General features: G+C 39.4%; 1 protein-coding gene across 1 annotated transcript in view; it reads right to left on the reverse strand.

The window, feature by feature from the left end:
* Window positions 1–25739, reverse strand: part of SNX27 (sorting nexin 27) — a 120364-nt gene that overhangs the window by 51485 nt on the left and 43140 nt on the right. Inside the window, exons 3-5 of the mRNA XM_066262131.1 lie at window positions 6170–6362; window positions 3472–3536; window positions 1176–1280 (exon numbers count right to left, since the gene is read on the reverse strand). Coding sequence (XP_066118228.1) covers window positions 1176–1280; window positions 3472–3536; window positions 6170–6362 — 363 coding nt within the window. The remainder of the gene's footprint in view (window positions 1–1175; window positions 1281–3471; window positions 3537–6169; window positions 6363–25739) is intronic.

The raw sequence follows: 25739 nt of genomic DNA on the forward strand, positions 1-25739 counted from the left end.
AATGAAATGAAAGAATTAAATATTTCTCTCCCCCTTACCAAATACTGTATTTCAGGATAAACTAAATAGCCATAATTGATAAGAAAAAGTTCTTTCAGAATAATTCTAAGTTAATAAATGTGAAGAAACAAGACTTAGAAAATCAACTTTATAATCCTTAATAAAATCACTGATTACAGAAACAATCATCAGTGATATCCTCATTTGATAGAAGATCAATAGAGAAATCAGTTTATCAGCACCTACACCTGCTGAGAACTCATTAAGTGGAAAACCAGATATTGTATACTTCCTGGTAAGAAGCAGTATGAAGTATACAGCACCAGTTATGAAGTAGTCTTATAAAAAGAGTTGAAACCGAATCTAATCAAGCCTCCAGAGCAAACTTCCATTTACAGAAAACACACGGAGACAGAAAGACATATTAAATAATACATACAGATAAAAGAAGCAAACAAATTCAGAATGCGGAATATTCCAAAGAACACAGATCCAATTTCTGCAATAAAACAATGACATGGAAACAAAATTTGGAGAAGGAGAGACTGCTCTATTTTAAAACAAACATAAAAACCAAATGTGATATAAAGACCTTATTGAGATCTAGATTTTAACCAACCAACTATAAAAAAATAATTTTTCAATAATTGGGAAAATTTCACTGTTGGTTTGTTATTAGTTAATACTACCAAGAAAGTACTGCTAATTTTTAGTTTTGATCATGGCTTAGTGGTTATATAGTAAGAATGTCCTTATTTTTTTGGAGATGTACACTGAAGTACACATGGGACCAATAATGTGAAATTTGCTCTAAAACATGTAAACAAAGGGGGGAAAAGGATATATGATGCAACTGTGAAAAAACATTGATGACTGTTAAATGAATGATGAACAGATAGTGGTTCATTGTACTATTCTGTTTTCATGTACATTGTAAAGTTTTTACAATTGAAAGGGGTAAGGGGCTAATCAGAACCACTGCTATCTGGGTTATTTATTGTACCTTTCTTTCAAAGAGGAAAAAGTAATTTCATATTAACAATAATAACATTGACAACAGCAGCTAACATTTAATAAACTTATGTGCCATATACTTCAAGCACTGTATATGTATTAACTCCTTCCTTAGCTCTGAACCATGCAATGTCAAGTCTACCTGTTCAAATGTACTTTACCTGATACACTTGGTCTGTGGTACTGTTCTTTTTAACCCTGACTGTAACTGTTGTTCCATCTGGTAATGCTACTCTCAGCTCTACATCGGACACACCATTGTAATTCTGGGGAGAAAGACACAGAGAAAGAATTTATGACCAGTATATCATCATTCTCCTTGTAACATGTTAGCTAAAACAACCTAAACATGTTATAGAGACAAAGTGAATTTCAATGAAAAGGGGAGAAAAAAAACCCATTTAAGTCGATACATTTACAAGCCATTAAGCTGACTTTAGGTTGCAGCAGAAGTTAACTTGCAAGATGAACAGGGAGAAGAGAAATATGTGGAGGCCAACATGTTCACGTTTAAAAACATAACACTTGTGTGAAACGGTCTAGGTCAATCATAGATGGGATTTTTGGCTTATTTTCAAGCACTCAGAATTTACAAATAAGAAAAGAAGACAACCAAAAGCAGTAGTTTCAACCAATATTTTCTGGTTTTATATGGTTAGGCATGTTAGAATGGCTCAAGTAAATTCCTGAAATAATCACATCTAAATTAAGGAATTAGTCTGATGTCCAATTTTCTTCCAGCAAAGAGTAAACAATTCTTATCCTCCTTAATTCAAAAGAAATCCTTCTCTCTTACTGCTTTTAATAATTAACACATTCCTCTAATGGATGTTTGACCTTGTAACTTTTATTAGAAACAACTATTTAAGAACAGGTTCATCTTCATTACCACTTTAAGTATTATTCATTGCCTAAAACCATCCTAAGCATTACTTTCTGATAAGCCCCTGTCTGTAATAAACTTATAATCTAGCTGGGAAAATAAGATATATACATATAAAATAAACAGTGAATAACATACTTTTAATACAGTAGCACCAGTGGTGGGATTCAGCCAGTTCATACTGGTTTGGCAGAACTGATACCTAATTTTTTGTTGAGTTTGGCAAACTGGTTGTTAAAATGGCACTCATAATCAGAGTTCTCTCTAAGGTGGGTGCCTGGGCAGCCGCTCAATGTAGAAATCATAAATTACATTCTTCACTCTTTTTTAATGTTCAACTGCGCAGCAGTGTATTCTAAGTGCCTTCCTTCCATAGGTGAAAAAAATTGCAAGTGAGGACACCAATCAAGAAGCAATATGGAAATATCTTAAATAATAGTTTTATTGTTTTTTATCAGGTATTATTTTTTTTCATTAATATTTTAAAACTTATAACAATCTAGTTTTGTGTACCTCTTTTATTGTTCTTATTTAAGTATTAAATACATGAATAATAAACTACTTTTTGGTATACTGGTTTTATTTCTTTTAACATTTTTTTAATGCTACTTATTAGTTTTGAGAGAGAGAGGAGGAAGAGAGAGACAAACAGGGGGGAGAAGTGGGAAGCATTAACTTGTAGAAGTAGCTTCCTGTATGTGCCTTGACCAGGAAAGCCCAGGGATTTGAACCGTTGACCTCAGCATTCCAGGTCAACGCTTTATCCACTGTGCCACCACAGGTGAGCAGTATATTGTTTTTTATACTTAAAACCATCATTAGGGCAGAGAACCAGGTGCTAAATTATTTGAATCCCATCACTGAGTAGCACTACATATTCATTCTTCTGTCAGTTCATATTTATTAAGCACCTACAATATGCCTGATACTGCGCTAAAGCACTAGGAGTATAAAGATGATCAAGATTGAGCTCTCATTCTGGAGTTCTCACATGCAGCATGGTGACCACAGTTAACAATATTGTACTGTACACTACAGTTTGCTAAGAGGGTAGATCTTAAGTGTTCTCACCACAAAAGGAAGAAAAGAAGGAAGAAAGGAGTAACTAGGGGATAAATATGTTAAATTAGCTTGATTGTGGTCCTCATCACAATGTACACACATATCAAAATATCAAGTTGAACACCTCAAATACATATAATTCCTATTTGTCAATTATGCCTCAATAAAACTTAAAAAAAAATTAGCTCTTACCTACAAGTAACTCACACCAAAATATAAAGTAACAATCTGATTATATGTATAAAAAAATTAGAGAATGAGGTAGCAACAAAGTGATCATTAAGTGGTCCTGACTGTAAAAGTTCTTGGTGGAATGAAAAATCAATGACTTGAGTAACAGGAAAGGTTTCAAAGAGAAGGTGGATCTAGCATTGGTTTTGAGGGATAAGCAGGACACATAAAAAGAAGGAAGTCGAACAAAAGACATTCGCCATAATTGAAATAAATCTTTAATTTATTTTCCCCTACAATGAACCAAAAGGTAAACAGTCATTGTAGGAATAGTCACTTACCTCATCTGATTCCGACAGGAATTCCTGCATGATATCACTCTCACCAATGACTCGTATTGAGCACACTGTAGAAAACAAAAATAGAATCTGGCATGAGGTTCTAAAATCAAGACTATAAAGTCAAGTACATATCAAGATTTAAGTGAAAATCACTAGTACTAGGCAATGTTGACGCAGTATGTCATCTCTAACATATGATATTCTACAAACACAACAAACATTCATATAAATATGAACTTAAAGGAATAATAGAATGCACAAAAATGCAGCTTGCTAAAAATATTAAACATTAGCCAAGGAAGTCAGCCCCAAAAAAGAGAAATAAAAGTTCAGTACATCTAACTTTACAGTTTTGTGTGAACTATTAACAAAATGGACAGCAGGGCAAGGGTAAGGTCAATTAGAAATAAACCAAACACCCCGACCTGTGCTGGCGCAGTGGATAAGGCGACAACTTGAAATGCTGAGTTGCCAGTTTGAAATCCAGACTTGCCTGGTCAAGGCACATATGAGAAACCACCACAAGTTGTTGCTTCCCGCCTCCCCCCCACACACACCTTTCTCCCTCTTTACTCTCTCTCTAAAATCAATAAATAAAAATCTTTAAAAGAAAAAAAATCAAACACAAAATTGAAATACAAAAGGAAAATATCTATTTGGCTTCAGAACAGGCCAGCCAGAGAACCATAAACATTTAAATCTATTTTGGGGAAATAGGTAATTAAGTGTTAAGCTTAGCACATCTTCTTACCTCACTAATTTGAACTTCAAAACAACAAAAAGAAAGGAGGGAAGAAAGAGGTAAAGCAGGCAGGTAGGTATCTAATTGTCTCAATCTAAGAAAGTTAATTTCCTGAGACTCTCATGAGGATAGTAAATTACACTGATGATTTTACTTCATTTTATTTAAAAAACTGTACCATTTCTCATTTCTCAAGGGCTGTGTTTCGAGGCCATTCCATGTTAGAAAAAAGCCAGTAATAAATGAGGACATTTCACTACTTCTATGGGGAAAATAATTTTTCTTCAGGGATAAGGCTCTCTACTAAAGTTAAAAAAAAATTCAACTAGGTCAGCTGGGTTTTACACAAGGACACAGAGTTACTAAATACCAGATAAGTTCATTATTATATTAAATTAGTATAAATATTTTCAAGAAAAGCCTATTGCACCTCACCAGGTGGTGGTGCAGTGGATAGAGCATCAAACAGGGATGTGGAGGACCCAGGTTCGAGACCCAGAGGACACCAGTTTGAACGCGGGCTCATCTGGTTTGAGCAAAGCTCACCAGCTTGAGCCTAAGGTGCTGGCCCGAGCAAGGGGTCACTCGGTCTGCTGTAGCCCCCCCCCCCCCCCCCCCGGTCAAGGCACATATGAGAAATCAATCAATGAACAACTATGGAACCACACGAAGAACTGATATTTCTCATCTCCCTCCCTTCCTGTTTGTCTGTCCCTATCTGTCACTCTCTCTCTCTCTCTCTCTCTGCCACAACAAAAAAAAGGAAAGAAAAGCTTATTGCACAGCTAGCAAAGTACGTTAACTCTACAATGTAGCAAAGCAAGGCCTCTTCTCTGAGCTACAAAATGAACTATCTTATTCAGGAGATCTGTCATTTCCTTCAACTTTCTAGATGAACAGGTACTTCAGCATCCACATCCACTGACTCCTCAATGCATTGTTTGGAAGTCCTGATACAACAAGTAAGTTTCAATACTTTCACCTATCATGTGCTTAGAACAAAGAGACCTTAGATCAGAGGTCCCCAAACTTTTTACACAGGGGGCCAGTTCACTGTCCCTCAGACCGTTGGAGGGGGCTGGACTATAAAAAAAAAACTATGAACAAATCCCTATGCACATATCTTATTTTAAAGTAAAAAAACAAAACGGGAACAAATACAATATTTAAAATAAAGAACAAGTGAACTTAAATCAACAAACTGACCAGTATTTCAATGGGAACTATGGGCCTGCTTTTGGCTAATGAGATGGTCAATGTCCGGTTCCATATTTGTCACTGCTAGCCGTAACAAGTGATATGACATGCTTCCGGAGTCGTGATGCGCGCGTCACCAAAAGAAGTACTGTACTGTGAGCGACGCCGTGCCTTGTGGTGCCGCCACATACAGTACTCTCACTGACCACCAATGAAAGAGGTGCCCCTTCTGGAAGTGCGGCGGGGGCCAGATAAATGGCCTCAGGGGGCCACATGCGGCCCACGGGCTATAGTTTAGGGACCCCTGCCTTAGATTATCTACAACTCAGCAAACCTATATATGGACAACTGGAAGAGGAATAGGAAGTTTTCAAGCAGAAAATGTCAGGGAATCGAGAATTATTTTTAAAATGTCCTAAATATTCCCCAGTTAGTTCACAAATCAATTCAGCATGCTGATAAGTCAGTCTATATGTGTTTGCTAACAAATCATATAACCCTATAAATAAAGGTCCTTAATGCATCAAAAATGAATTATGTATTTTTCTGTTGTTACATGCTCAATGAGTCAATAAAATAGACTATGAATCACTGTACTGGACATTTTAGTCTTGGCTCAAAGCTCACATCAATTAACATCCACAGTCAGAAACTTGACTTACTTTCATTACAACACCTCAGGAAACTTAGCTATACAGATTAGGAATTCCAACATATACCTTGACTCTATGTCTACTCAAGATAGTTGAGATAGCTTACCTTTCTCTAGATATTCTTCCAGTCCTCGTCGTCGGGCATCTAATTGCTGTTCTGATAAAGAGAAAGGCCACTTCCCTGGAAGTCGGGGAAATGTAAAATTGGCAAACTCTCTCTTCAGGTTCTGGTGTAGGATGGCAAACTCCCGGTACCGCTTAGAACACAGCTGCCTCCCTGCCATGTAAACATTGTATACCTGGTGAGGGGGAAGAATGAAGAAAGCCTACTTACTACAATTTAAATTACATAATCATCAAAAGTCAAGCTCAGGTTGATACTGGTGAGGTATATTCTGCTACACACCTAACAGAGTACGTTCAAGGTTATTGTAAAATTAAGACTTTTAACAAGCATGCCAGAAAATATTTTAAAATGTATTTATTGCTTTTAGAGAAAGAGGAAGAGAGAGAGAGAAGGAGAGAGAGATACATCGATCTGTTCCTGCATATGCCCTGACTGGAAATCAAACCCACAACCTTTGTATATCAGGAAGATGCTCCAAACAACCAAACCATCTGGCCATGCCAAACATGCCAGACATTATCTATACAAAAGAGGGGTACTCCCATCAAAGGGGCCATAATCTTACTTTTGCTATTAAAATTACCTCCAACACAATATTTAAAATATCTTCTAAGGCAATTATCAGCTTTTTTAAAATTTATTTTTATTTATTCATTTTAGAGAGGAGGGAGGGAGGGAGGGAGGGAGAGAGAGAGAGAGAGAGAGAAAGGGGGAGGAGCAGAAAGCATCAACTCCCATATATGCCTTGACCAGACAAGTGCAGGGTTTTCAACCCGCAACCTCAGTGTTCCCAGGTTGACGCTTTATCTACTGTGCCACCAGAGGTCAGGCAATTATCAGCTTTTAAGGGTAATTTTATTTTCAGAAAGTTAAGAGCCACTTGAAGCCAATGTGGAAAATATAATAAATGAACAAGCATCCAAATTTGGAGGGACATGTGAAAGGCTAGGTTAGTTTCAAAGCATGTCACTGATATTTGTGTGTGTCCCAATCTTCCAAAGAAAATGTCTAAAGATGAAAGCAATAGTAGCTTTTTTGTTATCAAACAGGAAAGGAGTTCCTCTCCCTTCCATCATTAAAACAGAGTTAACAAGAAATTAAAGAATAAATGTACTATTAGCCTGACCAGGTGGTGGCACAGTGGATAGAGCGTCGAACTGGGATGTGGAGGACTCAGGTTCGAGATTCCGAAGTCGCCAGCTTGAGCACAGGCTCATCTGGTTTGAGCAAAGCTCACCAGCTTGGACCCAAGGTCGCTGGCTTGAGCAAGTGGTTACTCGGTCTGCTGTAGCCCCATGGTCAAGGCACATATGAGAAAGCAATCAATGAACAACTAAGGTGTCGCAATCAAAAACTAATGATTGATGCTTCTCATCTCTCTCCGTTCCTGTTTGTCCCTGTCTATCCCTCTCTCTGACTCTTTCTGTCTCTGTAAAAAAAAAAAAAAAAAAAAAAAGAAAGAAAAAAAAAGTACTATAAGGACCCCCTCATAATAATAAAGTCATAATCCTCATGAAGAAACTGGTAGAAAAAAGCCCGTCAATAGACAACTGGATAAAGAAGATGTGGCACATATACACTATGGAATACTACTCAGCCATAAGAAATGATGACATCGGATCATTTACAGCAAAATGGTGGGATCTTGATAACATTATACAAAGTGAAATAAGTAAATCAGAAAAAAACAGAAACTGCATTATTCCATACATAGGTGGGACATAAAAGTGAAACTAAGAGACATTGATAAGAGTGTGGTGGTTACAGGGGGAGGGGGGAAAGGGAGAGGGAAAGGGGGAGGGGGAGGGGCACAAAGAAAACTAGATAGAAGGTGACAGAGGACAATCTGACTTTGGGTGATGGGTATGCAACATAATTGAAAGACAAGATAACCTGGACTTGTTGATCGTTGAATATATGTAACCTGATTTATTGATGTTGCCCCATTAAAAAAATAAAATTATAATTAAAAAAAAAAAAAGAAACTGGTAGAAATGTCTGTCTACTATTCACAGAGACATGCCAAGCTTCTAGAACAGGACCTAGCACATAGTGAGTACTCAGCAAATATTTGATGAAGAAATGAGTGCATGCAGGTGCAATTCTTGAATAGGAGCCTTTATAAAGGAAAGTGGTGGAATATGTAATCAAGACATCAGATAATCCAAGTTACTTTGTATTATTCTCTCTGTATTATTCCCAGAACACATCGAATAATGCAGAGAGGGAAATTTTAGTTCTAAATCACATTACTGGCTTAGCAAAAATCATTCAGAATTTTAAATGTATACAAAACAGGTCATCTATTCATATAATCAAAAGTTAGTCACTGAGAATATATAAGCCAAAGTCTTTCCTTCAAGTTCAAGATGAACCTTTTACATGCTTCTGTGATTTAAGAAGCATGAATATGCAAAAATAAAAAAATTATTCATTCAAAACTCCTCTCTCACAACTCTCCTCCTATGAGCCCTCCCCCAATTAAAAGTAAAGCCTTTAATCACTATCAAACAGCCTCCAGGGATGGATATGATCCTGATCAATGAGTTTTCTTCCTATACTTATCAATTTTGTAACAGATTGTAATGAATTACACATATTACCAAGTATTCTCATCACTGCTCTCTCAAATACAAAGGATAAAAAAGAAAATGGTCTTCCCCTCAGACAAGAGCATACATTCTCTTAAGGGCAAGCAGTCTCAAGAAGTCTTATTCAGTCAATGTGGTCTGTGCACTTATTTTTCAAACTAAACTTCCCAAATTCCTCAATAACATCATTATTCCTTTGCTTACAAAGCATGTCTAGAACCTCACTGGTGTTATAAATCAGCCTGAGTTACTCACACAAGGAAGGACAGTAGGTAAAACTAGCTAGTGGAATTGCTGGTTCAAAGATACTCCCAAGCATCTTTTTTTCCCCAAGGTAGAGTACAGTAGGTCTTTGATAATGCAGAGGACTGTGGTTACATTTCCTCAATGGTGATCACTTAAGTGATCCTAAGTCCAGTAAAACATTTTATAGGATGTAAAGAACCCTACAACTTCAGAGGCCTCTGTGACAATTTCAACAAGAAACCTGAGAAACTGATTCAACTTTTGGCTTCTTTATTATATGCGGCTTAAGTGTCTGTTTGTCGCCGATAGCTTATTGGTTGCTTGCATAACTGTACTAGCCAATGGGGTGAAGTTGCCACGGCTGAACGCAAATTGAGCAGGTTAGGGGGAAGGTGAACATTTGTTTGCATTGGCAATCATCTGTTTTACATAAAAACTACGTCTCAACTTAATTTCTTTTAAGAATGCCTCCTAGAAAATACAGCACTGAAGAGGAGAGAAAAGGAGCTAAAGCTGCACAAAAATGGCTTTCTCGAAAAAAAGAAACCACTGAGCAGAGAAAGACAAGGCTTGCTTCAGTCGCAGAGCAAATGCGTCTTTCTCAGCAAAATGAGACTGATGAGCATAGAGAAACAAGGCTTGCCTCAGATGCAAGACAAAAAAGTCTGCCTCGACAAAATGAGTCCCTTGAACAAAGGCAGGAGATAAATGCAAAAAAAAAACCCAACAGAGTAATGTTGACCGAAACACAAAAAGGATTAAAACATATTTAAATCACCTTTATTTATTGAGCTAGCGGTGGCTTTTAAGAAATGTGCCGCCAGTGGTTTCCTTCATTACACTCTACTTTAAGCAATTAAGCAAGTAGAAGGGGGAAACCCCGTGGGGCAGTAAGCAAAGGGGCATCCTCGCCACCTGCCCTGGGTAATTCAGTTTGAATTAGCAAATACCTTTGCACAAATCATTTTAATTACAATTTATAATATCTAGAACAGCGGTCATTTCATATGACCGCCGGGCTTTCTAGTTTTTCATAAGGTGAGAAGAGTACTTCAAAGAGCCTCTCTGAGTCTCTCCCCACCCCATTTAAATATGAAGTCAAACAGTACAGAAATATATATATACATATAAAAGGATGCCTAACAGTTCAGAATGCTTTAAAAATGGCTTCCACAAAACCCAAACCACTTTTAAATTAACTGTACTTAGCAAACGAGAAACATACAAAAAGAGATCACAACAGAGACTACTTTGTTCTTCATCTGTCCTTAAAACTAACCAAAATTCATTAGTATTCATTTCCTTGGTTTGGACATGCTCATTTGGAGGGAAAAAATAACTGATTTACTGAGTCCTTGCCGTGCTGAGATCCTCTGCCTAAAAATCAAGAATATATAAATACATGGTCCATGAGAAATGACAGTCTCATTACAAAAAAGGATGTCCATCAAAAATATATTTATTCTCTGACTTGAAAGGGAACATAATCAAATTGAAACTAAAGATATACCCAGTCAGGCAGAGTTTCTGGGATCTTTCCATCTTAATTTAAATCCTCAGACTGGTTTGCTCATACATGGAATTAGATGAATTTAGTTTAGCCTGTGAAAAGTACAGTGAATTTAACGAACACTGGTCATTCTCTTCTCCAAATGACCATATCCTACAAAACTTTAAGTTGAAATGTTCAGACTGCAAAGCCAGCTGCCTGAGGGTAACAAGTTTCAGCCCTCTTCATATATATACTCTTTGCTAAATTGGACTCCAATAAGAGAAATAGGATTAATTATGGGTAAGGAAAGTGTAAATCTTATCTGACTAGTGGTATAATTTTGTCTCTCTGTATTCTGCACATCAAAGTTGGAAAATTCATCTTTGAAATAACTTCTAAATTTTTCAGTATGTAAATGTTGAAAATCCATGCCCTGCCATTTCTCTATCTTCATGACTTTGTTCTATGGAATGAACACCAGAAGATGGTAAGTGATACATTCTTACAATGAGCACAAATCACTGCAAGGAAAACAATTCTAGTAACACCTGGGCTTAGCAAAAAATGAAATCCCAGATGTCAGAGATCTTTGTTTTGTTACTGGTTCCTTAACCCCCACCTACACATTTCTTAATGCTTTTAAATGGTAATCTCTCATTTTATGTAAACTCTGAATATTAAAACATTCTTATTTTCTCAAACCTCTAGTACCTAACCCACAGGAATTGTGCTTCTGAACTTATAGAAGGGATTCTCTTTATACAGTGCAAAAGTGATTAGAATCCTTTGCTGTCCCCAGAATCTAAGAGCAAATTATCTATACTTTTTAATAAGAGCTTTAAAATTTTTGTCATTTAAGTCCTTAATCTACCTGAAATTGATTTTTCTATATACAAATATTGATCGACTTATGACCTATGCAACTTACGACCATTCGACTTTAGGACCACAATCGCTAGCCATGACTGCTCCGCGTCTGGCAGCGCAAGCGTTACCCAGCTGGGCGCATGACAGTGCTATCTCCGCGTGCACCATTTCAACTGTTATCCCAGACTCGGTACAGCAATTTGTGTTTTGTGTCTTGGATATTTTTCATCAAACCCCTCCCAAGATGTCTACCAAGAGGAAATTGTCTTTGCAAATATTAAACCAGTTGTACTGGTAATGCCGTGTTTTACTTAAACCTGACGAATGTAAAAATAAGAAACAATATGGTGTAGAGATGATACAAATGGCATAAAATGAACAAAGAAAATTATGATATATAACAATGAAAAAAAATTATGATAAAATATGACTCAAAGATTTTTATAACATCATTTCACAGTACTGTACATATAGCCTACTCAACTTACGACCAAATCGTGTTACGACCAGTCTGTCGGAACCAATCGTGGTCATAAGTCGAGCACTGGTATTTCTTTTAAAGCCAACTTAAATTATTCCAAAATACAAATATTTTGCTTTATAGGGCAATATGGGAACTTCTCGGTGCTCTGTAATTAACCTCCCACTGTAAACAACTAGAAAACTGGATATAATACAGAAAGTAACTATTTTCAGACAACAGGCAGCTAAGAACTGTGATCCATGAGAAAAGATAAACAACAAGAGGCCTATCCTAACCTAGGCTTTTTGCCTAGAGGTAACTCCTGAACTATGACTCAGATAGAGGCCCTAAAACAGAGTTCAGCAACCTCACTGGGTTAAGGAGACAGATACAAGTTCAGGTAGGCCAAAGCAGCTAGAATTTGCAGGATAGAATATGCAGAGCAGGTACCTAGAAAGAAGGCCCAGAAATCTTCATAGAATCCCCTTGAACTTTGGCTGAATAACAAACAATATGAGATAGAATTATTACCAGGGTAAACTGTAAAATAAATCCTAGAGTTTGAAAAGGATCTAGAATCATTTGACTTCTCTCCAGCCAGAATAGAGAGACTTCCCTTGAATCCACATGGCATTCAGAAGAGAATTCAAAAGGACCATGCTTTAGGAGTACGGCTAAATTAGTTCTAGAGCAAAAGCTACTTTAAAATCACCCTTAAAAAAACTTAAAAACAAATCTCAAAAGGATTGGAGTAATCTGTAAGTAACTTGGTTGCACACCAGCCCGCCAAAATTAAGTAAATAAATCCAACACTTCAAAGGAATATAACAAAATCTAACACTCAATAAAAGTAAATTAAGTCTACAATATCCAATCAAAAATTACCAGCCCCCCACCCTACCAAGAAAAGCATGAAAACTTTTTCCTGATCTGCAACCAGGAGAAAAACCAGTCACTAGAAATAGACTCAGAAAAGACCAACACAGCCTGATCAGGCGGTTGTGCAGTGGATAGAGCAATGAACTTGGGCGCAAGGACCCAGGTTCAAAGCCCTGAGGTCGCTGGCTTGAGCACAGGCTCACCAGCTTGAGCGTGGGATCATAGACATGACTCCATAGTTACTGGCTTGAGCCCAAAGGTCGCTGGCTTGAGCAAGGGGTCACTTGCTCTGCTGTAGCCCGCACCCCCATCATGGCACACAAGAAAGCAGTCAATGAACAACTAAAGGTGCTGAAACAAAGAACTGATGCCTCTCATCTCTCTCCCTTCCTGTCTGTCTGTCCCTCTCTCTGACTCTGTCTCTGTCAAAAAAAATAAAAAGAAATGATTGACACAAACAGGGACATTAAGCAGTTTTCATAGGCTGCTTCTGCTTTTGTTTAGCATTTAAGAAGCTGCAAGAACAGAAATCCCAACCCAGACGTAAGACTAGAGATAGTCTCCCTTGATAGTCTAGGCATTAGGGAGGTGACTGGCAATTTTAAGAGGACAGACAAAATACAGCCATCACTCACTTCGTCTAGATCCTTCTCTTCTACTAAGCAAAAGCCTAATCCTTGGAGATGGGCAGCAAACCCTCTCATTCAGAGGGCAAAGACAAAGATCCAATGCTTCAGAACAAAGAGTAAAAACAACAGAAAATCAAAAAGGAATTAGACTAGATGGATTTAATTGTTGTTTTTAGAGAATTCCACTGCAAAGCAGTAGAATATATTCTTTTCAAATGCATATGGAACATTTTCCAGGATATACTGCATCAGACCACAAAATGTATTTCAATAAATTTAAGAAGACTGAAATCATATCAAGCATCTTTTACAACCCCAATGGTATGAAACTAGAAATAAATCACAAGAAAAAACCCTGAAGAAAACACAAATACATGGAGGCTAAATAACATGCCACTAAACAATGACGGGGTTAACAATGAGAGCAAGGAAGAAATCAAAAGATACCTTGAAACAAATGAAAACACAACAACCAAAACTTATGGGACACAGAGAAAGCAGGCCTCAGAGGGATATTCACAGCAATCCAGGCCTACCTCAAGAAATAGAAAAGATCTCACCCTGGCTGGTTGGCTCAGTGGTAGAGCGTCAGCCTGACGTGCAGAAGTCCCGGGTTCGATTCCCAGCCAGGGCACACAGGAGAAGCGCCCATCTGCTTCTCCACCCTTCCCCCTCTCCTTCCTCTCTGTCTCTCTCTTCCCCTCCCGCAGCCGGGGCTCCACTGGAGCAAAGATGGCCTGGGCGCTGGGGATGGCTCCTTGGCCTCTGCCCCAGGCGCTAGAGTGGCTCTGGTCCCGGCAGAGCGACGCCCCGGAGGGGCAGAGCATCACCCCCTGGTGGGCAGAGCGTCGCCCCTGGTGGGCGTGCCGGGTGGATCCCAGTCGGGCGCATGCGGGAGTCTGTCTGACTGTCTCTCCCCGTTTCCAGCTTCAGAAAAATACAAAAAAAAAAAAAAAAAAGATCATACACCATGATCAAATGCTATTTGTCCCTAGAATCCAATGTTGGTTCAATATCTGCAAATCAGGCCCTGGCCGGTGGCTCAGTGGATAGAGCATTGGTCTGGCATAGGAACATCCTGGTTTGATTCCTGGTCAGGGCATACAGGAGAAACTATTCAATACCATCTGCTTCTCTCTCTCTCCTCCCCCTCTTTCCTTCTTCCCCTCCTGCAGCCAGTGGCTCAATTGGTTTCAGCGTTGGCCCCAGGCACTGAGGATAGTTCAGCTGGTCTGAACACATCAGCCTTAGGCACTAAAAATAGCTCGGTACTCAAGAATTGGACCCAGGCAGGGTTGCCAGGTGGATCCTGGTCAGGCGCATACAGGAGTCTGCCTCACTATCTCCCCTTCTAAATAAAGAGTCCGCAAATCAAATAATGTAATATAACATATAAACAAAACAAAGGATAAAAATCATATAATTAGATCAACAGATGCAGAAAAAGTATTTGACAATATCCAACAACCATTTATGATAAGAACTCTCAGCAAAGTGGGAACAGAGAAAACATAATAAAGGCCATATATGACAAATCCACAGTTAAAATCATGTACAACAAGGAAAAACTAAAAGTATCTTCCTTAAGATCAAGAACAAGACAGGGATGTCCACTTTCATTACTCTTATTCAACATAGTTTTGGAAGTCCTACCACAGTAATCAGACAAAATATAAATAAATAATAGGCATCCAAATTGGAAAGGAAGAAGTAAAATCGTCATTATTTGCAGATGATACAATACAGTATATATAGAAAACCCTGAAGATTCTACCAAAAAACTACTAGAACTGATAAATGAATTCAGTAAAGTAGCAGGATACAAAATTAATACTCAGAAATCAGTTGCATTTTTAAACATCAATGACTAACTATCAGGAAGAGAAATTAAGAAAACAATCCTATAATATATACAAATGCATCAAAAAATACCTAGGAGCCCTGGCCGGTTGGCTCAGCGGTAGAGCGTCGGCCTAGCGTGCGGAGGACCCGGGTTCGATTCCCGGCCAGGGCACATAGGAGAAGCGCCCATTTGCTTCTCCACCCCTCCGCCGCGCCTTCCTCTCTGTCTCTCTCTTCCCCTCCCGCAGCCAAGGCTCCATTGGAGCAAAGATGGCCCGGGCACTGGGGATGGCTCTGTGGCCTCTGCCCCAGGTGCTAGAGTGGCTCTGGTCGCAACATGGCGACACCCAGGAGGGTCGCAACATGGCGACGCCCAGGATGGGCAGAGTGTCGCCCCCTGGTGGGCGTGCCGGGTGGATCCCAGTCGGGCGCATGCGGGAGTCTGTCTGACTGTCTCTCCCTGTTTCCAGCTTCAGAAAAATGCAAAAAAAAAAAAAAAAAAAATACCTAGGAATAAATAAACCAAAAAGGTAAAAAAAAAACAAAAACACCTGTACTTAAAAAATTATAAGACACTGAGGAAATAAACTAAAGAAAATACAAATAAATGGAAGCATAAACCATGTTCATAAATACAAAGAATTAACGCCATTAAAATGTCCATACTTCCCAAAGCAATCTATAGGCTCAATGTAATCACTATCAAAATAACAATGGTGTTTTTCCCAGAACTAGAATAATCCAAAATTTATACTAAATCAAAGACCCCAAATAGCCACAGCCATCTTGAGAAAGAAGAACCAAGTTGGAAGAATCACCCTCCCTGATACCAGACTATATATACTACAAGGCTATAGTAATCAAAACAGCATGGTACTAGCATAAAAACAGACACACAGATCCATGAAATACAACAGAGAGCCGAAACATAAAACTACACCTACATGGTCAATTAATATTATATAATGCAAAGAACACAAGAACATAAAATGGGGTAATAAGAGTGTATTCAATAAATGGTGTTGGGAAAATGAACAGATACATGCCAAAAAAAAAGAAAGAAAGAAAGAAAGGAAACTAGACCACCTTCTTATATCATATATAAGAATAAACTCAAAATGGATTAAATATAAGACCTGAAACCATAAAACTCCTAGAAAAAAACATAGGCAATAAACTCACATTTCTCTTAAACAATGTTTTTTTCTGATATATATCCCTGGGATAGGGAAACAAAAAATAAACACATGGAACTACATCAAACAAAAAAGATTTTGCACAGCAAAGGAAACCATCAACAAAATGAAAAGACAACCCACTGAACAGAGAAAGATAGCTATTTGTCAATGATATATCCAACAAGGGGTTAATATCTAAAATTTATAAATAACTCATATAACTCAACACCAAAACCAACAAACAATCCAATTAAAAAATGGGCAGAGAACCAGAACAGACACTTCTCCAAAGAACATACATACAGATGGCTATAGACATATGTAAAAATGCTCAACATCACTTATCATCAGAGAAACACAAATTAAAACGACAACAAGCACAGGGTCGCTGGCTTGAGTGTGGATCACAGATATGACCCCATGATCGCTGGCTTGAGCCCAAAGGTTGCTGGCTTGAGCAAGGGGTCACTCGCTCTGCTGTAGCCCCTCATCAAGGCACATATGAGAAAGCAATCAATGAACTAAGAAGACAAAGAAACTGCAACAAAGAATGGATGTTTCTCTCTCTTCCTGTCTGTCTGTCCCTATCTCTCTCTCTCTGTCACAAAAAAAAAAAAAAAAAAAAAAGAAAGAAAAAAAAAGAGTAAAAGAAAAAAGAAAACTATACCCTGGCTAGGTAGCTCAGCTGGGGGGAGTGTTGTCCCAATACGCCAACACTGAGGTTCAGTCACTCGTCAGGGCACATATAAAAATCAATCAATAAATACATATATGAGTGGAACAAAAAAAAAAATCGATGTTTCTATCTCCCTTCCTCTATCTCTAAAATCAATAAACAATTAAAGAAAAAATTATCAACCCAGAATTTTTAAGGCCCTCCCCCCAACCCTGAGTTTTATACCCTATTAAAGTATCTTTCAAATATAAGAGTGAATTAGTCTTTTCAGGCCAACCAAAGCTAAGAAAATATTAATAGAAGTTCCTCAGGCAGAAGAAATGTGATACCATATGGAAAGTGGATTTATACAAAGGAACGAAGGATACCAGATATGGCAAATATGTGGTTAAATATAAAAGAATTCCTTCCTCATTTTTAATGTCTTTAATTGTTCAAAGCAAAAATAACAAAGTATCATGGAATTTATTACACATATAGAAGTAAAATGTATGACAACAACAGCACAAAGGATAAACATGCACTGTTGTAAAATTTTTATACTATAAAGGTAATACTTATAAATTAAAGGTGTATATTGCCTGACTGGTGGGGGTGCTCAGTGGCTAGAAACTTGACTCAGAACACTGAGGTCCCTGGTTTGAAACTCTGAGGTCACCAGCCTGACCACAGGCTCGTCGGCTTAAGTGTGGGCTCGCCAGCTTGAGCATGGGGTAATCAACATGAACCCAGGGTCACTGGCTTGAGCCCAAAAGTCACTGGCTTGAAGCACACAGTTGCTGGCTTGAGCAAGGGGTCACTGGCTTGGCCGGAGCTCCCCAGTCAAGGGACATATGAGAAGCAATCAATGAACAACTAAAGCAGTGGTCCCCAACCTTTTTTGGGCCACAGACTGGTTTAATGTCAGAAAATATTTTCACGGACCGGCCTTTAGGGTGGGACGGATAAATGTATCACGTGACCAAAACAAGCATCAAGAGTGAGTCTTAGACAGAATGTAACAGAGGGAGTCTGGTCATTTTTTAAAAATAAAACATCGTTCAGACTTAAATATAAATAAAATGGAAATAATGTAAGTTATTTATTCTTTCTCTGCGGACCGGTACCAAATGGTCCATGGACAGGTACCAGTCCGCGGCCCATGGCCCAGGGGTTGGGGGACGACTGAACTTAAAGTGCTACAACTATGAGTGATGTTTCTCATCACTCTCCTCCCTCTCTTCCTCCCTTCCTGTCTCTTTCTCTTTCTCAAATCAATAAAATTAAAAAATAAAATCATTTAAAAATATACTTTAAAAAATCTTATAAAGATATATACTGTAAACCTGGAACAATCACTAAAAAAAAAAAAAGAAACAAATTATATCTAATAATACAATAGTGGAGATAAACTGAGATCATTAAAAATCCCCAATTAACCAAAAAGGAGGCAGGAAAGGAGAAAAAAGAAAATCAGGTAACAACATAGATAACAGAAAATAAGACGATAGATTAAACCAACTATATCAATAATTAACAAATAATCAAAAATTAACAAATAATGGCCCTGGCCGGTTGGCTCAGTGGTAGAGCGTCAGCTTGGCGTGCAGAAGTCCCGGGTTTGATTCCCGGCCAGGGCACACAGGGAAAGTGCCCACCTGCTTCTCCACCCCTCCCCCTCTCCTTCCTCTCTGTCTCTCTCTTCCCCTCCTGCAGCCGAGGCTCCATTGGAGCAAAGATGGCCCAGGCGCTGGGGATGGCTCCTTGGCCTCGGCCCCAGGCGCTAGAGTGGCTCTGGTCGCGGCAGAGCGACGCCCCAGAGGGGCAGAGCATCGCCCCCTGGTGGGCAGAGCATCGCCTCCTGGTGGGCAGAGCGTCGCCCCCTGGTGGGCGTGCCGGGTGGATCCCAGTTGGGCGCATGCGGGAGTCTGTCTGACTCTCTCTCCCCGTTTCCAGCTTCGGAAAAATACAAAAATAAAAATAAAAAAATTAACAAATAAAAGATCGAGATCGCCAGACTGGATAAAGCCAAGACATAACTATATGCTGTCTCTAAAACACCCACTTTATTTAATTAATTAATTTATTTATTTTTAGTGAGGTGGGAGAGGGAGAGACAGGAAGAGAGAGAGATGAGAAGCATCAACTCATAGTTGGAGCACTTTAATTGTTCATTGATTGTTTCTCATACGTGCCTCGACCAGGGGGCTACAGCCAATTCACTGACCGCTTAACTCAAGCTGGCGAATGTAGGCTCAAGCCAACAACCTTTGAACTCAAGCCAGCGACCATGGGATCATATTGATGATCCCATGCTTGTTGGCGACTTAGGGGATTTGAATCTGGGATCTCAGCGTCCCAGGTCAATGCTCTGTCCACTGTGCCAGCACTGGTCAGGCACTAAGAACCCACTAAGAACCACACTTTAAATGTAACTGTATAGATAGGTTAAAGTAAAAGGATAAAAAAGATATCCAATGAAAACAATAATCAGAAAAGGCTGAAGTGGCTATTAGTGGCTATATGTTAACATAAAAAAAAAGACTTCAGAACAAAGACTATTTATTACAAGGAATAAAAAGAGATACTTCATAATGTTAAAGGGGGAAATTCATTAAAAAGACATAATAGCTTTATTATACATAAAGAAAAACTGACAGAACTGCAGATTATATTCAGGTTTTATTGTATAAACTTCCCATAGACCTTCCAGTGATAACAACTACATATATACTCTGGACAAAAAAACAAACAAACAAAAACCCTGACCAGGCAGTGGTGCAGTGGATGGAGCATCGGACTAGGATGTGGAGGACCCAGGTTCGAGACCTCAAGGTCGCCGGCTTGAGCGTGGGCTCATCTGGCTTGAGCAAAAAGCTCACCAGCTTGGACCCAAGGTCGCTGGCTTGAGCAAGGGGTTACTCGGTCTGCTGAAGGTCCACGGTCAAGGCACATATGAGAGAGCAATCAATGAACTGAGGTGTCATAATGAAAAACTGAGGATTGATGCTTCTCATCTCTCTCTGTTCCTGTCTGTCTGTCCCTCTCTCTGACTCTCTCTCTGTCCCTGTAAAAAAAAAATTACTTGAGAATTTGAACAGTAAACAAAAGCAAACAGATGGAAAGAGGATTCAAAACATGGAGCACCCCCCAGGGTTAGGGAGTTTCCTGCTTTTAAAGAGTTTTGCCTTGATAGTGGGCAGCAGTCACTAAGTAACATAACTTAAGCAACAAAATCTCTGATAGAAACTCTGACATCTTTCTGGCTGGAGGAAAAGAGGAAGGATTCTGAGCAATCATAGCTGCCACCAGAATGAGTGGAGAATTCCAAGGAGAGGGAACCAAAGGAGAGAACGTCTCAATTCTGTGAATGAAATGTATCTCAGGCTGACCCCTCCCTGAATGATACACACGCATAACAGACTCAAAGTAGCACACAAAGGCAGAAAGAAGTGAACTGAGACTTGAAGTACAGTCCACAGAAGGTGGTACAGCTTAGTTAATTGCTAGGTAAAAAAAACATCAAGAGTCCTCATAGGTATATCACAGAACCCAGAATCTACACAATTTAACATTCATAGGACCCAGGATACAATTCAAAATTACTCATACAAAGAACCAGGAGGCTATGACCCATTTTCAAGGGAAAAGACATTAAACAAAGGCCAACCTCAAAAAGATGTAAATAGGCCCTGGCCAGTTGGCTCAGCGGTAGAGCGTCGGCCTGGCGTGCGGGGGACCCGGGTTCGATTCCCGGCCAGGGAACATAGGAGAAGCGCCCATTTGCTTCTCCACCCCCACCCCCTCCTTCCTCTCTGTCTCTCTCTTCCCCTCCCGCAGCCAAGGCTCCATTGGAGCAAAGATGGCCCGGGTGCTGGGGATAGCTCCTTGGCCTCTGCCCCAGGCGCTAGAGTGGCTCTGGTTGCGGCAGAGCGACGCCCCCTGGTGGGCAGAGCGTCGCCCCTGGTGGGCGTGCCCGGTGGATCCCGGTCAGGCGCATGCGGGAGTCTGTCTGTCTCTCCCAGTGTCCAGCTTCAGAAAAATACAAAAAAAAAAAAAAGATGTAAATATTGAAATGCTCACACATATAATCAACGGAACAGAATGGAGTACAGAAATAAAACCATGCAACTGATTTTCAGCAATAATGACAAAGTATTTAAAAGGGGAAAAGATAATCCTTTCAACACAGGTTGCTGAAACAACTGAATATCCGCATGGGGGAAAAAAAAGAACCTTGACCTTTATATCATATACAGTCAACTCAAAATGAATCACAGACCTAAACATAAGAGTGAAAACTACAACTCAGCCACTTTAGAAAATAGTCTCGCATTTGCTTGAAAGGTTCAACATAAGATTTACCATATGACCCAGCAATTCTACTCCTAAATATATACCTAAGAGAAAGAAAAACATTTATCCACACAAAAAACATGTACACACAAGCTCATAGAGGCATTATTCATAATACAGCCAAAAAGTAGACAACCCAAATGTTCAACAAGTGAAGAACAGATCAAATCTGATATAGCCACACATGGAAGGTTATTTGGCTGATAAAAGCTATACAATAAACCTTGAAAACACATATGATTTGGTATCTATGAAATGTCCAGAACAGGCAAATCTATAGAGACAGAAAATAGATTAGCAGTTACTTGGGGTTGGTAAAAATGGGAGGTACAGAGAATGATGGCTAAATAGTAAGGAGTTTCTTTTTGAAGTGATAAAAATGTTCTAAAATTGACTGTGGTGATGGTTGCATAACACTCTGTGAACATACCAAGAACCAATGAGCTGTACAATAAAAATGGGTGAATTTATGGTATATGAATCACATCTCAATAAAGTTATTACAAAAACAGCTAAAATTATAAAACTTTTACAAGAAGACAAAAGATTTGTGTCCTTGGGTTAGGCAGATTTCTTTCTTTTTTCTTTTTCCTTTTTTTTTCTGAAGCTGGAAACAGGGAGAGACAGTCAGACAGACTCCCGCATGCACCCGACTGGGATCCACCCGGCACGCCCACCAGGGGCAATGCTCTGCCCACCAGGGGGCGATGCTCTGCCCATCCGGAGCATCACTCTGCTGCGACCAGAGCCACTCTAGCGCCTGGGGCAGAAGCCAAGGAGCCATCCCCAGCACCCGGGCCATCTTTGCTCCAATGGAGCCTCACTGCGGGAGGGGAAGAGAGAGACAGAGAGGAAGGAGAGGAGGAGGGGTGGAGAAGCAGATGGGCACTTCTCCTGTCTTCCCTGGCCGGGAATCGAACCCGGGACTTCTGCACGCCAGGCCGACGCTCTACCACTGAGCCAACCAGCCAGGGCTTAGGCAGATTTCTTTAGAACACAAAAGCATTAACCATAAATGAAAAAAACAAACTGGACAAACTATAAAAATATAAAACCTATGTTCTTTGAAAGACACTATTTAAAATAAAATAAAAGGAAAGCCACAGACTTGGAGAAGTATTTTACAAAACATCTACCTGATAAAAGACTTATCTCCAAAATACATAAAGAACTATTACAACAAAATAATAAGACAAACAATCCAATTTTTCAAATGGGCAAAAAAGCTGAACAGATACTTTATCACAAAAGATATAAAAATGGCCATTAAGGACATAAAAATAAAATCATTGTGAGTCACTAGGCAAATGAAAATTAAAACCGGAATAAGGTATTCACTAATGGTTAAAATAAAAAAAGGAAAACACCAAGTGTTTGAGAGGTTATAGAACTCTCCACTGCAGATGACAATGCAAAAAATGGTGCAGCCTCTTTGGAAACAGTTTGACAATTTCCTATAAGGTTAAACCAACACTTACCATATTACCCTGCAATTCTATTTCTAGCTATGCATGTTCTCAAGAGAAAGAAAAACATATGTCTACATTAAGACCTGCACATTACTTCATGGAACCTTTAGTCATAGCAACCCAAAACTGGAAGCAACCCAAATGTGCATCAAGTGAATGGATAAACAAATTGTAGTAGATCCATCCACTGGAATACCTTAAAAAGAAAGAAACTATTAATATATATAACAATATTTATCCATCTTAAAAGGACTAAAGTAAACAAAGCCAGACACAAAAGACTACATATGGTCATTTATTTGACATTCTAGAAAAGGCAAAATATAGTGACAAGAAGTTGATCGTGGTTGACAGGAGTGGTAGTAGATGGAGAGGACCTACTTCAAAGGGACATTAGGGGACCTTTTGGGGTGATGAAAATATCCTGTATCCTGATTGTGGTGGTGGTGGTGATTATAAAACTATGTACATTTATCAAAATTCATGAAAATGGACATTTAACACGGCTAAAAGTCAATGTAGGTAAATTATGCCCAGTAAAGGTGATTTTAAAAAATTAGTAATTTCATTCTTTTTCTGAAGTCTACAGAAGTTCCCAAGGTCTTAGGTAATTCCCAAAAGGGTCTCAATATCCAATCTGCTCTTAGGACCTGACCTTGATTTCTACCTCATAAATACATGCGTTATGTATGATTCAAGGTACAGCGCCTCTGAAACACAAAACTAGATCTTATGTGCATGCTTCTCAGAACACATAAACCAGGCTGACATAAGACCTATGTGCTATCCTCTCCAGCTAAATTATAGATGCAGTCAAACATTATTTGATTCTTTTGGAACTTTTCTGGCTTCCCTGCTTGCTTTTCTCATTTCCCCATTAAAAATAATTTACCATAAAAATCTAGTAACTCATTCCTATACAGGGGACGAATCTCAGGTTCAGAGATTGTAACTTTGGGTCAGCAGATCATCTTTAAACACAAGTAGTCTGTTTGCTAATATCTAACAGAAATCACTGCATTTTTTACAAAGGCAAACAAAGCATACTGCAACCAGGAAAAACGTTAGGTAGACTGTGCTATCAAGTAGTTTTGAAGAACAAAGGCATTCAGTAAAGGGGCTGGCACATATCACTCAGAATTCAAATAAGCTTTCCTGCTTATCTACAACAACAGAATGGAAATGTATAAAATAGTTCATGTGAACTGCATTCAGAATATAATTAGGACCTTGGAAAAAACCAGAGTTATTCATTAACACAGCCATCTACAAAGAAAATGAAAAAGAACAAAACGTGGAGAGGAGTATAGGGCATTTTGTAGGTTCTGAAGCAGACAAACTATATTACCCATTTGTTTTAAATTAATCTTATTCTATAGTTCTACAGAGTCAACAATGAGAGACTGCTATTTGCAAACAAATATAGGAACCAATAAAGAACAAAACTTAAAACTATCTGAAATAAAATGTAATTATTCTTAAGCAGAAAAAGGACTCTTTATTACTGTAGCTCACCCTCTGCAATAAGTCAGGTTGTGTCTTTTTTTTTTTTTTTCTGAAGCTGGAAACGGGGAGAGACAGTCAGATTCCCGCATGCGCCCGACCGGGATCCACCCGGCACGCCCACCAGGGGCAATGCTCTTCCCACCAGGGGGCAATGCTCTGCCCCTCCGGGGCATCGCTCTGCTGCGACCAGAGCCACTCTAGCGTCTGGGGCAAAGGCCAAGGAGCCATCCCCAGCGCCCGGGCCATCTTTGCTCCAATGGAACCTTGCTGAGGGAGGGGAAGAGAGAGACAGAGAGGAGGGGGGGGGGGTGGAGAAGCAAATGGGCACTTCTATGTGCCCTGGCCGGGAATCAAACCCGGGTCCCCTGCACGCCAGGCCGATGCTCTACCGCTGAGCCAACTGGCCAGGGCCAGGTTGTGTCTTTTATTGATGTGTAAACCCATCTTCCTGGTAGGCAAAGTGACCTATGTTGCAGACATTTATTCTAGTGCTGTATGTAATATCTTTATTATATGCAGCTTAAGTGTCTGTTTGTTGCCGATAGCTTATTGGTTGCTTGCGTAACTGTACTAGCCAATGGGGTGAAGTTGCCACAACTGAACGCAAATTGAGCGAGTTAGGGGGAAGGTGAACATTTGTTTGCATTGGCAATCATCTGTTTTACATAAAAACTACGTCTCAACGTAATTTCTTTTAAGAATGCCTCCTAGAAAATACAGCACTGAAGAGGAGAGAAAAGGAGCTAAAGCTGCACAAAAACGGCTTTCTCAACAAAAAGAAACCACTGAGCAGAGAAAGACAAGGCTTGCTTCAGTCGCAGAGCAAATGCGTCTTTCTCGGCAAAATGAGACTGATGAGCATAGAGAAACAAGGCTTGCCTCAGATGCAAGACAAAAAAGCCTGTCTCAACAAAATGAGTCCCTTGAACAAAGGCAGGAGAGAAATGCAAAAAAACGACAGAGTAAATTTAAATCACCTTTATTTATTGAGCTAACGGTGGCTCTTAAGAAATGTACTGCCAGTGGTTTCCTTCATTGCACTCTACTTTAAGCAATTAAGCAAGTAGAAGGGGGAAACCCCGTGGGGCAGTAAGCAAAGGGGCGTCCTCGCCGCCTGCCCTGGATAATTCAGTTTGAATTAGCAGACACCTTTGCACAAATCATTTTAATTACAATTTATAATATCTAGAACAGCAGTCATTTCGTATGACCACCGGGCTTTCTAGTATATCATAAATGATGAGATTGGGGGAAACAGACCTGTGGTGGGGCAGTGGATAAAGCGTTGACCTGGAATTTTGAGGTCACCGGTTCAAAACCTTGGACTTGCCCAGTCAAGATACATACAAGAAGCACAAAAGTTAATGCTTCCCACT

This window comes from Saccopteryx bilineata, chromosome 2 (assembly GCF_036850765.1).
Source record: "Saccopteryx bilineata isolate mSacBil1 chromosome 2, mSacBil1_pri_phased_curated, whole genome shotgun sequence".
NCBI lineage: Eukaryota > Metazoa > Chordata > Mammalia > Chiroptera > Emballonuridae > Saccopteryx > Saccopteryx bilineata.